Source organism: Gavia stellata, chromosome 7 (genome assembly GCF_030936135.1).
Source record: "Gavia stellata isolate bGavSte3 chromosome 7, bGavSte3.hap2, whole genome shotgun sequence".
Lineage (NCBI taxonomy): Eukaryota > Metazoa > Chordata > Aves > Gaviiformes > Gaviidae > Gavia > Gavia stellata.
Window position 1 is genome coordinate 6,440,112 of NC_082600.1, and position 14,079 is coordinate 6,454,190.

Here is a 14,079-nt window from a genome sequence, read left to right on the forward strand (position 1 = left end):
ATCGGACTGAGATCTACCAAATGATAAGTGGCAAAATAAATAAATCTGAACATTAAGACAGATTTTATTTAGCTCTGTAATTTGTTTTTGAAGCAACGTCTACATTGCACAGTGCACAACAGCACAGAAATTGTTGAAAAATCTTTGCATAAATATTGCATGAAGCTTTGTGTACAAACGCACACAAGGCACTGAGCTACATGCAAAATCTGGCTAAAAAGGGTGAAGGAAAATGTGGGAGCTCTCTGCTTCCATATCTGGAGAGCTTCTGGTACCCGCTTGGGAAAGTAACTCTGCACTGCAACACAGCTTTCAGCATAAACATGCTCAGAGGGTGCTGCGTGCCACGCTCCATGCAGGAAAGAAAGCCATGGAGCAGGTTTTTAGGTCAGCAGTGGTGGCCTATAGGCTGTGGGGCAGGGGCTGAACCTACTTCTGGGCCTTTTATGGGCCCAGATACATAAAATGAGTAGAGAGACAGTTATCCAGTATGGGACTTGATTTTTATTTCTGGTTTTGCTCAGCAACCTCAGTCAATCCTTTGCCCTTGGGACATCCCTTGTCCTTTCAGTGTTTGTCAGTTTTCTCTGTGGCCGCAATTTTGTGGTGTCTTGAATTTGGCAGGGATGACATTGCTCCCCAAAGAAGTGGCCCTGCCTTCTCTGGCTGCTTATTCCTGCGCCGCCTCATTTCTCCCCTTTTGCTGGCACCTACATGTACATCAGCAGCGAGGACAGCATAGCAGGCATGGATTTACCGGGCGGGATGGCTGTACTGAGGACCTGCCAGCGACACTGTACGTATCTCAAGGGTGTTACTTTGGGCTAGTTGTGTTCTCGTCCCGCAGACCGAACGTCCATTAATGAACATCCATCAGTGGTTGGAGTGCTTTAGGTGTGCTCCCTTCTTCTGCTTTTGTTTTACCCCAAATCAGCTCAGTTCATTTGTTCTCAAATCCCTCTGCGATGTGAATCACAGCACGGTGAACTGGAACAATCTAGAGAGTGGGTTCAAAAAGGCGCTCGTAATCCAAACTAAAACATTAACAGAGATGCACTGTGCTGACACGGCTGTGTGGTGAACCAACTCTGGGAAGAGATCAAAAGCAAAAAGAAATGGAGCTACTTTTAGCTTTGACCATCCTCTGAGCTGATGCGTGTAGCCTCACCTACATTTGGGCCAGCATTTGGGAGGGACCGAGGGCTGGTTATAAGCTGCAGGAGGAAAATGGATCTCGTTTTTAGAAAGAACTTTACATTGGTTTAAGAAGACTGTGAAATAATGATCTGTATCAGCTGCAGGCTCTCGGAACAAGGACCAACACCTACAACAGATAAAGTAGGTGTACAGCACAGCGCAGTGTATCCTCTGCTGCAAACAGCATGTGAGTGGGGAGACAGATTTCGTCAGAGACCTTTCAGTACCATGAACAATTATAATCTTCTGAGGAACATAGGGAGAGTGGGAAAGAGCATTTCGCTATGCTCGTAATGTCCGTGAGAGCATTTCACTGGGCTCATAATGTCCGTGAGAGCCGCTGTACGGCAGGCTCCCATCTTTCCAAACAAACCCCATATTGTGAAGGGCTCCCTGAATGCTTTCTTCTTCCTCTTCCATTCTCCCCGGAACATGTCTGGAACTCCGTTTTTACTCTATTTCGATACTAACATTTTTCTTTTTTTCTTTGGCAGCTGCATTTCCCCCCCTCTTTCTACCGCGTGCCCATTGAAAACCTAATTGCAGATCCCTTGCTGCAATTAGTCTGCACGCTGTTACGAAGTTCACTTCATTATGGCTTTTTTGGCTAGCGGACTCAAGTGCTGCCTTGATCCTTGTGCCCACGCTGCGGTCAGCACCCTGGTGCGAGGACTGCCATGTTCTCCTCTGCTTTCCACCTTTCCCTACCCACGCCTTCCACCCTCACCCCTTCATGCCAGGGTGTTTTGTCCCCAGACGCATGATGTATGCTCCCGTTTCGGACGTGTAAGGAGCACGGCACCACAACGCGCTGCCGATGGCCCGCGACTCCGCCGAGCGGGGCTCCAGAGGTCACCGCTGGAGTTTTCGGAGAGGTCCGCGGGGAGCGCGCCCGCGTACCCCACCTTCCCACGCCTGCCAGGCCGGCGCGGGGGGACGACGGCGGCGCGGGGCGGGAGGAGGAGGGCGACTGCGGGCGTGGAGCCGCCGCCGGGCGGGGAGGGAGGGAGGGAAGGAGGGAGGGGAGGGGAGGCGGGCGCGGGGCGGCGGTGGGCGGGCGCGGGGCGGCGGCAGCCGGGGAGGGAGCCGGGCGCCCCGCGGCCCATTCGCGACCGGCGGCGGCGGCGGCGGCGGCAGCGCGGCGCTCGGCGGCGCTTGGCCCCCCGCGGGCAGGGCCTGTCAGCGGCGGCCGCCCCCTCCCCGGCGATGAAGGCGAGCCCCGCGGCAGCCGCCGCCGCGGCGGCGGGGCCGGGGCAGGCGGGGGGGCCGCGGGAGCCCGATGCGCGCTGGCGGGAGAAGGGCGAAGCGGAGGCGGAGCGGCAGCGCACCCGGGAGCGGCTGGAGGCCACCCTGGCCGGGCTGGGCGAGCTGGAGTACCTGAGGCAGCGGCAGGAGCTGCTGGTGAAGAGCCTCCTGCTGCGCCGGCCGGCGGGCGCGGCGCCCGGGGCGCAGGGCGGGCGCGGGGAGCCGCCGGGCGAGGGGCCGCCGCCGCGCAGCCTGGAGGAGAAGTTCCTGGAGGAGAACATCCTCCTCCTGCGGAGGCAGCTGGTGAGCGCGGGCGGCTGGGGGGCGCGGGGACGCGGGCCTGTGTCGCGGGGGGGATGCGCGCCCGTCGCGGTCCCCGCGGGGCGGTGTGCCCCGCGGGCGACTCCCCGCCGAGGGGCGAAGGAAGGGGCGGGGGGCGGCCGCCGTCCCCCGCGGGGTGCCTGCCCCGCCGCTGTCTCGCCGGCACAGCGGCCCAGCCGCCCGCCCGGGCGCGCAGGTGAGGCGGCGGGGAGCAGCGTCTGCCGGGGCCGGGCCTCCCTGGCTTTGGGCGCAGCGGTGAGGAGCCGGCGGCGGCGGCCGGGTTTTACCGGCGTTTTGCTGGCGGCTGCACGGTTCCCCTCGGTTTCCAGAGCCGGGGCCGGCGGTCCGACTTCCATTCAAGGCAAGAGAGGCGCCGCCGTTGCCTTGAATGGAAGTTGGGAGCGAGCTCCTGGGTCGCAGCCCCGCGAGGAGGTAACGAGCGCTCCGGCACGGGCAGGATCAGGCCCCTTAAAATAAGGGATGCTTTTGTTGAAGGACGCGCTTTGTAGCTGGTGTGGGAAGAGATGGAGGGCGGCATGAAGCGGCAGATCATTTTTCAATGAAAATAGCGTACAGCTGTGCCCGGCGGTCTTTGTGCACGGCTCAGCATTTGCTTTCACCCGGGGAGAAGTTGGATTGCGTGATTTATTTGCCTGATTTCTTCTCTTCCCCAACCCCCCTGTTTTTTTCTTTCCCCTTTTTTTCTTGGTAGCCTTTTGCTGCAGTTAAGTATGGATTATTTCCTTCTTTAAAAGATAAAAAGAAATGATTTTGCTGCTGAGAAGGAGGGGGCTGGCTGCCGAAGAGCCGTAGTGAAGGACCAGGGAATCATAACTCAAAAAAAAAAAAAAAAAAAAAAAACCCAACCAACAAAAAACCCGGGGATTTGTGGTAGCACTTTAATTTGTGCACTTGACATTGCAGATTGGAACCAGATGCGGTGCGGGCTGGGGGAGGGCGGGCACTGGTGGCAATAGGTGGCGCAGCGAGTTACCGCTTGAAGCCACCACCTCTGCCAGCCAGCTCCTGGCTCCCCTCGGAGATGCGGGAGAAGGCTTGGGATCACCCCTTTGGTTCTCCGAGGATGGCGTTACATGCTGACACATCTTCAAACAGCCTCGCTAATGCTGTCGGCGTTTGCTTTCCCTTTGCCCGAGGACTGGCCCACCCCAGGGGAAAGGTTGTCCTGGATTTAATGGGTTTAGAACTAGTCCACTTACGAGCATCAAAACTCTTTGCGATGAGCGTATCAGAGCACCGCCGGGCACTGATCAAACGATGCACTTGAAAAAAAGAGATAAACCTTCCTCCTGCCTTCCCCCCCTTTCCCCAAAGCCGGAGCAATTAAAGGGTATGAAGCTGAACAGATAATGGATAAGCAACATTATAATACACACAGGGAAACTGATTGCGTTGACCGTGGGTTAATGAGTGCCTTACAAAATCATTTCTTATTGCTTATTTTATGCCATCAAATTACCTTCATAAATAGCCTTAAAATTCATCTCACAGCAATTTTATACAATTATAATGGGAGAAGAGGAAGAATTACTCTTCCTTCCTGCTGCACTGCAAAACTAATAAAAGGGCCGTGATCCCAGCCCTGGGAATCTTGCTGTCTATATGGTAGACTATAAGCTCATAATGTGCAGCAGAACAAGGTGGTTCCCACACTACAGGCACTTGTTGGCAGAGCTGTTTCGTCCCATTGTGTGAACGGGTGTGATCATAGACTTAACATCGCTGTGGTGGTGAACGTCCCCTGTTATGCTGGCAAAGCTGTCCTTTCACCGAAGTAGCCCATTTCACATGCGGAGGTCTGGTTTGACCATATCGTACAATACGGCTTCGTTGTCACAGCTGTGGTCCTGCAAAGGAGCGCTTTGCCAACATAGTGTGTTGGTCTTCCTAAATTGTGGAGCGTGCTCCTTATGTAGAACTGGCTGGAAGAGGCTGGGATGAAGTGCCTGCCTAATTCTTCAGTTAAGTATTTATCCAGAGCATCTATCTAGAATTTCAGGGCTTTGTGCTGTTTTGCTGGTTTTTTATAAAAGAATATCAACAAGGTATTTCCACGATACTCAGATGGAGAAGGCCGATTGCCTTTGGAACCCCTCCATGTCTGCCCCACTGAAGGAGCTGATGTTTGTCTTCTTGTTTTCCAGAACTGCTTGAGGAGGAGGGACGCTGGCCTACTAAATCAGTTACAAGAGCTAGATAAGCAAATAAGCGATCTCCGCCTGGACGTGGAAAAAACGACGGATGAACACCTTGAGACAGACAGTCGTCCAAGTTCAGGTAAGGCCGATATTCAGCAAAACAGAGCCTCCCTTGGTACCTGGAATTAAACTGGCTGCAGTTTTCACTACTACAACAGCAAATGTCTATAACACGTTCACACTCTGGCAATTAATGCCTACTAGCAAAGTTCACCTACCACTGGAAGGTTGCTCTTTGTAGACAACATATTCAGAGGAGCATTTTAAGTTTAATTTGATTTTTAGTGTTTGGTGCGTACTTTTTTTCCAAGGCCACCCACAAATTAGTTCAAAAAGTTCTAATTCTCCTGCATATTAGGAAGGAGGTTGCAGGAAAAATGGTGAAAGGAAGCACCACCAGCAGGAGGAGGATGTCAAAATTGACCTTACAGCCAGAAGGGAATATTGAATCAAACAATTTGATCCCCCATATATTGAATTTCATCCCATTCTAACTCTATCGAAGCCAGTAAGAGGTATTTAACTGTGGGGAACCTTTACTAGCGGCATCTAGACTTGTTCTGAAGACGCTAAAAAGTGGAGAATCCACCAACTTGCAATCGTTAAAACCATTGCTAATTTCTAATCTGAATTTGACTTGTTCCGGCACTGATTTTTTTTTTATATGCTTTTCTCCCATAGAGTAAGGTCTTTTCTAGTACCCATCTTTTTCTCCTCTTGGAGGTGCTATACAATATAATTCCTGACTTTTTTTGATGAGCTAAACAGGTCAAGTTCATTAAGTCATTTGTTTTAAGGCATTTTTCCAAGTTCTTAAATAGCTTTATGGCTCCTTTCCAGTTTTTCAGCTTTGTTTTAAGCGTGTTGGATTGGAGGACTAGGCACACCATTCCAATGTCTTTCTTACCAGTGCCGTATAGACTGCTGAAGTCATTTCCCTACTGCTATTTATTAGTCTCTTTGAACATCCAACAATCTCATTAGCTTCTTTTGCCATATCATTAAGCTTGATTGAGCTGCTTTTCCATGCTGACTAAGTCCTTTCCAGGATTATTGTTTTCCAGGATGCATCCCCATTCTGTAGACATGCCCTGCATTCCTTATTCCTAAATGTACAATTTAAATTTTGATTATGGTATGTCATATTTTTCTTGAGTAGTCCCAATTTACCAGGAAATTAAATTTTCTGTGTCTGCACATCATTTACCATTTTTCTTCTTTCATGTCATCCACGAATATTATATTTATCTCCAGAACTCCAAGGAAAATAATGGATAGCATTGGGCCCAACATTTGGTAAAAATTTTGTAGTCAAGTAATAGCTGGAGAGTCTGTCTTGGAAGTGTAATACACTATTAAATGAGTGGGCTGTCAAACACAGCCTGGATCCTTCTTGCTAAAATCTGAAAACCCCTGTGAAGCTTAAAACCCCAACCCATGTAAAGGTTAAAAAAAAAGTTCAAAATTTCATATGCTAAGTAAAGTTCTGCTTTTTTACTTTTAAGGACTTTACTTTTTCAACGGGATCCTTCATAGCAATAAGGGTATTACTAAATTGTGCACTGTTTTTTGGGTGACTGAATGAAATCCCATAACTAATTGCAATAGAGCAAGCCAACATAAACACGAGCTTGACTGCCTTTCTAGGGACACAAATGGTAACTTTGTGTAGACATAACTAATATAAATCCAAACTCTTATTTTTATAGGGTTTTATGAGCTGAGTGATGGAGCTTCTGGATCGCTCTCCAATTCATCTAACTCTGTCTTCAGTGAGTGTTTATCCAGTTGCCATTCTAGCACTTGCTTTTGCAGCCCTTTGGAGGCAACACTGAATATCTCAGATGGACGCCCTAAATCTGCAGGTATAGTAAAAGCAGGTCGAATACATCATACTCCAGGAGGTGGCTTTGGCTTTGGAAATACTGCCTCAGGAGTATCTGGGTTGGATTAACCCTTCTTCCTTTCATTTGACGTATTGTGCTCCAAAAAGATTCCAGTGCCTGTCACGTACATGGGTCACGAGGCAGGACCGTTCGCCCTCCTCTAGTCCAGCCTTACATGTTAATATGTCACTCTAAACACATGAAAAGAACACGTGGAAATATGACAGCTGCTCTACCCAGTAGAGGGCAGTGGTACCTATGCACATAAACGCATTAGTCAGCTAATTTCTCACAGTTTCCTTTAGAAAAGCATTTTTACTAAATAGCAATAATGAAAGATACCTCAACAGCCACGTCCTCATTAAAGTCACAGAGCAAGGAGCTAGCTATAGGTTTTAAGAGGTCGGGGTGCATGGCAGTCTCTTTGTAGCAGTCATTTTGTCAGTTCTGATGGTCCTCAACTGCCAGGTGACTATGCTGAGGTGTGTCCTGCACGTCTATAGCATAGACAAATAGACATCATGAACAGGGAAAAAATATTTTGTCTCTCTGGCAGAGAGCTGTTGACTTTCCTTGGACACTAGGCTGAAGATGCAAGCCTTATTGTGTGGGATGGTTAAATAGGAAGGCCTCCTCTGTCTGTCGTCCAGAAAGGATGCTTCAGTAGGACTTCTGCGATCAAGCGTTATTGGTTGCAGACATACTCATGCAAAAGCCTTAGTTCATTCTGGGTTGTGGAGGATGCTCCTAACCATAGTATTTCCAATTTCCATTCTGCTCTTTACGGTTAACTTACAGCGATTTTTTTTTTTGTGAATCAAAGACAAAATAATTCAAGTTCTTCTGACTCTAAAGTGGGAAAATACAGCCTGGGATACATTCCTTCTGAGATGCTGAGAAGTCCTCTAAGTTATCCTTTGAGCAGCTTGAGGTAATTTAATGCTCCCTGATGTAAGGTACATGTGATCTTTATCAGCCATACATAAAAAGAAAAACATACACAAGGATTTCCAGCAGATTGCATTGCTGTTTTCTTTCTGTGTATATCACGAAAACCTAAAACTCTCATTATTCATACCGTCTCACTTTTAGAGGTGAAATTTCACAAGCTGGCATGTTTCAAAGAAGTGTTTTTGTCAACGTTTCCTGACTCCAACATAGAATTTAGGAAATGTGGGAAAACTGTGAGGTGATCTGGAGGAAGTTCATGCTCCTCGTTTCCCTGTTCTTCCTCTCCTGCTCACACAGGAACATCACCTCTATCAGCTAATTACATCAACGTCTGTGAGACCTCTTTTGAAATAAGCCTTAGATAAGTGATGAGCACTGAGCATTCAAATTTGAGTACCCTGGCTGAAGTTTCTAGCCCAAGGGTGGAAAACAGGACTGACAGTAATCTAGAAGGATCATTTAGATTGTACCCCTACCCAAGAAGACAAGGGCAACGTAAGCTTAAGAAAATAATAATCTTAGGTGCTTGGATTGAAGCCCTGCTCCTAAGGTTGCTCACCTCTCAAGTAAGTGCCTTAGCCATTAAATCTGACTCATGCATCCTGAAACGCACTGGATTTCTCTTACAGAACTATCTTTGCAGAGCCAAGGCTAGGATGTCAGCTGGATTGACCTGCACTCCTTGTACTTGTGTGGAAAGATGAGCCTGTTTCCCATTCTTTAACCCCTTATTGCTCAAAAGGAGCATCTGTTGTTATTAGCATTATTATATTTATAAAATAATTGTGAGGATAATAATAGTAGTAATGATAATAATAACAACAATAAAATTAAATCTGGATTTTTTCTGACCCAAGATACGCTTGAAAAAATCTGGAAGTGAAATTTGTCAATAAGCTAAAAGAATTCATTGGTCTCTTGTCTATATTTTTTATGTTTCTCTTTGGATTTAGTGAAGTAAAATATAAAATTCACACGTGCTGAGGCCTGCAGTGAGTTTTACAGGTGACTGTGTAACATATAAACATAAGAGACCCTTACAGATTTCTGGGTGGCTTGAAGGTAAAACAGGAAGCTCTTAGCAACCTAGGCACAGATTTGAAACCAAAGTAAAGGGCTGTGATTTTTATTTTTTAACCATGTCGTCATATTGGGGCAAATCCTACATAGATGCAGTTACAAAGAGACCCACAGAAGCATAGTGCTGCTTTTATATCGCTTAAATGGCATCCCTGGTTGCAAGGTTTCTATTGTTTGAACAGTGCTGCTGGTGTACAAACATTGCATCATACGTGTAGGTGGGACCGGAGTCCTTGATGGCACATGAAAAACATAGCACAACTGTCCCTGGCAGGCTCTCTAAACTCTTCTAAAATGCCTTTCAGATCTCATAGGCTGGATGGACTATAATAAGGAAGGCCAGCATGAGGACCAGACCGCAGGCTCTGTCTGTCGCTCTTTGTCCACACCGCACTCAAATTCCCTCGATGTCGTTGCAGATGTACATCCAAAGTACCAGTGCGATCTGGTGTCTAAAAACGGGAACGACGTCTACCGGTACCCCAGCCCACTCCACGCAGTAGCTGTGCAGAGTCCCATGTTTCTTCTCCCCGTGACTGAAAACCCCCAGCGAGAAGAGGAGAGGCTTGGTTGCGATATTGGCGACGTTTGCGCCGGATCTGAAACGGACTCTGGAAAATCCACCAACGCCTTTCTCCCGCAAGGCTCCTGGCCAGCGCCATGCCCTTCCACCAGCAAGAGGATAGATGGTTACATCTTAAGCCTGGTTCAGAAAAAGACTCATGCGGTAAGGACTAACAAACCCAGGACGAGTCTCAACGCCGATCCCACCAAAGGGATCTTGAGGCATGGAAGCATGTGCGTCAGGCAGCCTGCAGGGGTGGTGGCTCATGGTAATGTTGTGAACCTGAAGAGCTCCAAGCAAGCGTGCTTGCCTTCTGGTGGGGCCACCGCTCTGGACCACGCAGCACCCTCCCCGTTAAAGCAGAGGCCGAGGGAGCCAGCTGGTGAGCAGCTGGAGAGTAGGAAGGCACCTTTGCCAGTGGCTTTCCCACCCGGCACGTCGAGTGAACTTCAGAGCAAGCACCTGCCGCGGTGTGTCAAACCAGCGCCTCCAGAGCTCAACCGCAACGCAGTGGCCGCGGCGGGGGACGTCCCCAAGGAGAATGGCCAGCTCTTTGCTGCATCTCCCAAAGAGAGCCCGGGAAAGACCGTGGTGCTGCAGCCGGAGAACAGGGTCAGCCAGCCTCCCAAAAAAATCCTGCTGAAGAGCAGCTTGCAGGCGGCTCGCTCCTCGTCACCTGCTGTCGAGGAAAGGCCCGCGCTGGATTTCAAAAGCGAGGGCTCTTCCTCCCAGAGCCTGGATGATGGGTTGCTGGTGAACGCCCAGTACATACCGGCCCAGCAGCAAAGCGTGAAGCTTCACAAAGGCACCCGAAACGTCAAGATTTTGAAAAGCTCTGCACTGAAACACAGGCCTCACCTTGCCAACGGGCTGGAAAACGGTTCGCAGACCTTGCGGGAGAAAACCAAGCCGGTCGGCAAGAAGTGCCGCTTTCCTGATGAGTTGGATACAAATAAGAAACTGAAAAAAACGTCCTCGCGGGGGAAGAGAGGCAGCAGCTTGCAGCCGGAGTCGGGCCTCCAGAGTCGGCAGGCTGGCCTGCACAGATCCGCCATCCGATCGCATGGGCATGGCCGAGAGGTTGTGGTGGCCAAGCCAAAACACAAGCGGGCTGACTACCGCCGGTGGAAGTCGTCGGCGGAGATTTCCTATGAGGAGGCCCTACGGAGGGCGAGGAGGAACCGTCGGGAAGGTGTGGGGGTCTACTCACAAGTCCCCCTGCCCTACGTCAGCCCGTACGCCTACGTGGCCAGCGACTCGGAGTACTCGGCAGAGTGTGAGTCCTTGTTCCACTCCACCGTGGTGGACACGAGCGAGGACGAGCAGAGCAACTACACGACAAACTGCTTTGGAGACAGCGAGTCGAGCCTGAGCGAGGTGGAGTTCGTAGGGGAGAGCACGACCACCAGTGACTCTGATGAGAGCGGGGGCCTTATTTGGTCTCAGTTTGTCCAGACACTCCCCATCCAAACGGTCACGGCGCCAGAGCTGCATGAAAATGCGGCGAAGGCCTTTGTCAAAATCAAAGCCTCCCATAACCTCAAGAAGAAAATCCTCCGCTTTCGGTCGGGCTCCCTGAAGCTCATGACAACCGTCTAGTGAGGTGACTTGGTGGAATGTATCTGCTTCTGCTTTTGGAAGCAAGGTGCTTTTGTGTACATATTTCCACAGATTTTTTTTTTTATACAAATATTTAAAACTTAAGGTAAATTATGTCACTTGTCTTCAGAACTTGGGTGGATACTAGTGCCTTTTACGTGGAAATAAAAGACCATTATACTCATTTTAAAAAAACCCATAACACTGCCATTTCAGTGGTGAACAGCCTCCGGTGCATGGTATCAGAAGGCTTTGAAAAAAGGCTAATGTTTCTGGGAATGGATCTTTCTTGCCTAGTTTTTCTAGTTCTGGGTCTTATACAGGATATCGACAGCTTAAGGTCATAAGTTTTTAGGGAATAAGGGGGAGGGAGTGTGGGTGGTCTTCATGTTTTTGCTTGTCCCTTTCTGCTGCTCCTGTTGCCACATCTTGAACTTCTTCCTCCTGGTAGTCTGGCCTGTTTTGTTTTTCTTTTCTTGTTGATTTTCTTCTTGAAACTCACCCCTGTCCTTCCCTAGCCTTCCCCCACCAGGAAAGGGCTCCTGTTCAATCTGTCTCCAAGGTTAAGTCGCCTTCTCTGGAGTGCACTCTGCTCCGATCTCCTGGGAGTCCCGCTGCGAATGGCAGTGGTGTTCAGAGTAAACTGTTGGAGCAGCTGACCAAGGCTTAGTAACTTCAGTATATTGTGTAAAACTGCTTTTGAAAAAGAAAAAAAAAAACATATGCATGTCACGTGCATGAGTATCAGTAGTTTTAATATTCCTGTTGATGTCCAATTTACTGTACATCATCAATGGCTGTTTTTATATATATATCATTGTGTAAATTAATATAACACATCATATGCTGTAATAAACAGTCTGTTTTAATACTTTTTTAAAGTTTGTTACATTGGTGCAGACCCAGTGAATGGTTTTATATTGGCATTGTCACCACTTAGATGTCCCTTTGATGTGACCTGTTAATGTTCCCTGCGTTTAGCCACGCGGGAAACGGGGCAAGTTTTAAGTGTTGCTGTGGATGTGACTTGTGCTTTGAGAGAACTGGTTTGTCACGGCTCCTCTTGTTCTTCCCATAACTTGCATTTTTTTAAGGGCAAGGTGGGATTTAGGAGCTCAGAGGCATCTTCAGGTTGTTGCTTATGGGCAGCTCATGTTGCGGAGCAGATGGAAATGTAATACTAATCCTTCTCGCTGTCAGGGTGCTTGCAGACTTTGGTTGGTACAACACAGGGGCAGATGGTAAGTTTGTGTAACCAAATAGATCTGTGTAATGCGACAGGTGTCCCTCTGAAATGTCCAATAAATGAATCCCCAAGAGCTGTGTGCTCTGGGAGCTGGGCTGGGTGGAGGAGAGCATGGACTTGCTGTCCCTGGTGCCCTCTTTACGTATGGTAGCTGACTGTATCACAACCCTGACAAGGCTATGGAAAGAAGTGACAATTGTGTCACCCACCGGTCTCTGTCTCAGTTTCTTTCTTCCCATAGGGCTGGAGGTGAGTCTGCCAGCAAAGGAGAAAGGAGCTAACTGTAGACAGCACTGTTTCCCTTTGCAGCAACAGCTTTGAAGCTGCCTGGTGGGAAGGCTGGAGGTTTATGGTGCATGCATGTCTGATGGAGCAGGCGCAGAGGATGGGCTGGTTTCTGCAGGTTCATCTTCTGCTCTGGCACCCATGAAGCGGTGGATGTAAAACTGGCGTGGATGCTGTGACTGGTACGAATTTCAAGGATATGTGTGCAGCCTGTCTGTTCCATGGCAAGATCTGCTGAGCAGACACCTTCCTTTGTGGTTCCTCTGTGTCCTTCCTACTGTCACCCACCTGGAAGGCAGAGCAGTTTTTTCCTCGGGTTTGCTTGCGTTGCAAATGTAGGAAGGAGAGCTCCACCCAGAATTAAATGTCTCTGGGAGCAGCTTCTGAGGCAGTGGTAACACTTTAAGTGACAGATTTTATTTTTTAATCTGCGGTGTTGTGGAGCCTTATGTGTAAAATGTCTCTCTCATATGACTGTTTTCCTTTTAGCAGAGGATTATCGGTTTCTGTGAGGGGTCTCACAGTATGAGTGACTCAATCCAGTCACTCTGGATTGAGTGACCCAGAAAGTCCTTGCATTTCCATCTCCCATGGAAGGGCAGATTGTGTGTGTGTGTGTGTATGTATGTATAAAAATTTTATATATTGAAATAGAATAATTAGTTCAGAAATTACTGGACAATGGCTGCTACTGCAGAGAGGGGAAAGAAGAAACGTTTGTTACTAAACATGGCATTACTGAGGCTAAGCAGCAGCTTCATGCATTCCCGTTAATAACAGATGTATGTTATATCAAACAAAGGGAATGTCAAGATGCTTGTCGAAGCTGGTAGTTTCTTTCCTAGAATATCTCTTAATCATGCCACATAATCTCTCTTTGAGGGAGAAAAACACGTGCAAATCCCTGTAAATCTCCTCAAAGGTGTAGCAGAGTGCACTCTCTCTCTGGCTGGAGAAGAGCCGCTGGTGGGCAGACAAACTGACCAGTGGCTTTGCGATGATGAGTTTTTAATTGCCGTGCTATAGCAGATGGTCTCGTACCAGGTGAGGGAGGCTGGTTTTCAAAAGTGAGCTGCTGAATAGTTTCTTTCGAGATAATTGAGTAAAAAAAAAAAAAAAAAAAAGAAAAAAAAAAGAAAAAAAAAAGAAAAAAAAAAGAAAAAAAAAAGAAAATAACCACCTAAATATCACTAACACTGTATCAGCTGCAACCGCTGTATTCTGCAGTACTCCCGTTGAATAGCTTAATACCAGACAGGGAAATGGGCTGATGCTATCTCCATCTTAATTGCATCTGAGTCTTTTCAGTTTGGGGAAGGAATTTTCCTTTTCTTACACAATTCAGGTAAGCATCCAGAATCCTTTAAACAAGCCTATTTTTTTCTCTCTACATCCACCCTCCCCCCCCTTTTTTTTTTTTTTAAATAAAAGATTTTACAGTGCTGGAAAAGTACTTGATATGGTCCCAATACACAGCACACATTC

General features: G+C 48.2%; 1 protein-coding gene across 1 annotated transcript; it reads left to right on the forward strand.

Moving 5' to 3' along the window:
* Nucleotides 1-2,403: 2,403 nt before the first annotated feature.
* Nucleotides 2,404-12,111, forward strand: DACT1 (dishevelled binding antagonist of beta catenin 1). Its single transcript, XM_059819466.1, has 4 exons — nt 2,404-2,745; nt 4,929-5,061; nt 6,692-6,847; nt 9,205-12,111. Exons 1-4 carry the CDS (start codon nt 2,404-2,406, stop codon nt 11,061-11,063), a joined length of 2,490 nt encoding a protein of 829 aa, XP_059675449.1. The 3' UTR covers nt 11,064-12,111.
* The last annotated feature ends 1,968 nt before the right edge of the window (nt 12,112-14,079 follow it).

Coding starts and splice junctions, on each gene's coding strand:
- DACT1 (XM_059819466.1), top strand. CDS start 2,404: ATGAAGGCGAGCCCCGCGGCAGCCGCCGCCGCGGCGGCGGGGCCGGGG. Junction 2,746..4,928: donor TCCTCCTGCGGAGGCAGCTG/GTGAGCGCGGGC, acceptor CTTGTTTTCCAG/AACTGCTTGAGGAGGAGGGA. Junction 6,848..9,204: donor TGGACGCCCTAAATCTGCAG/GTATAGTAAAAG, acceptor AATGCCTTTCAG/ATCTCATAGGCTGGATGGAC.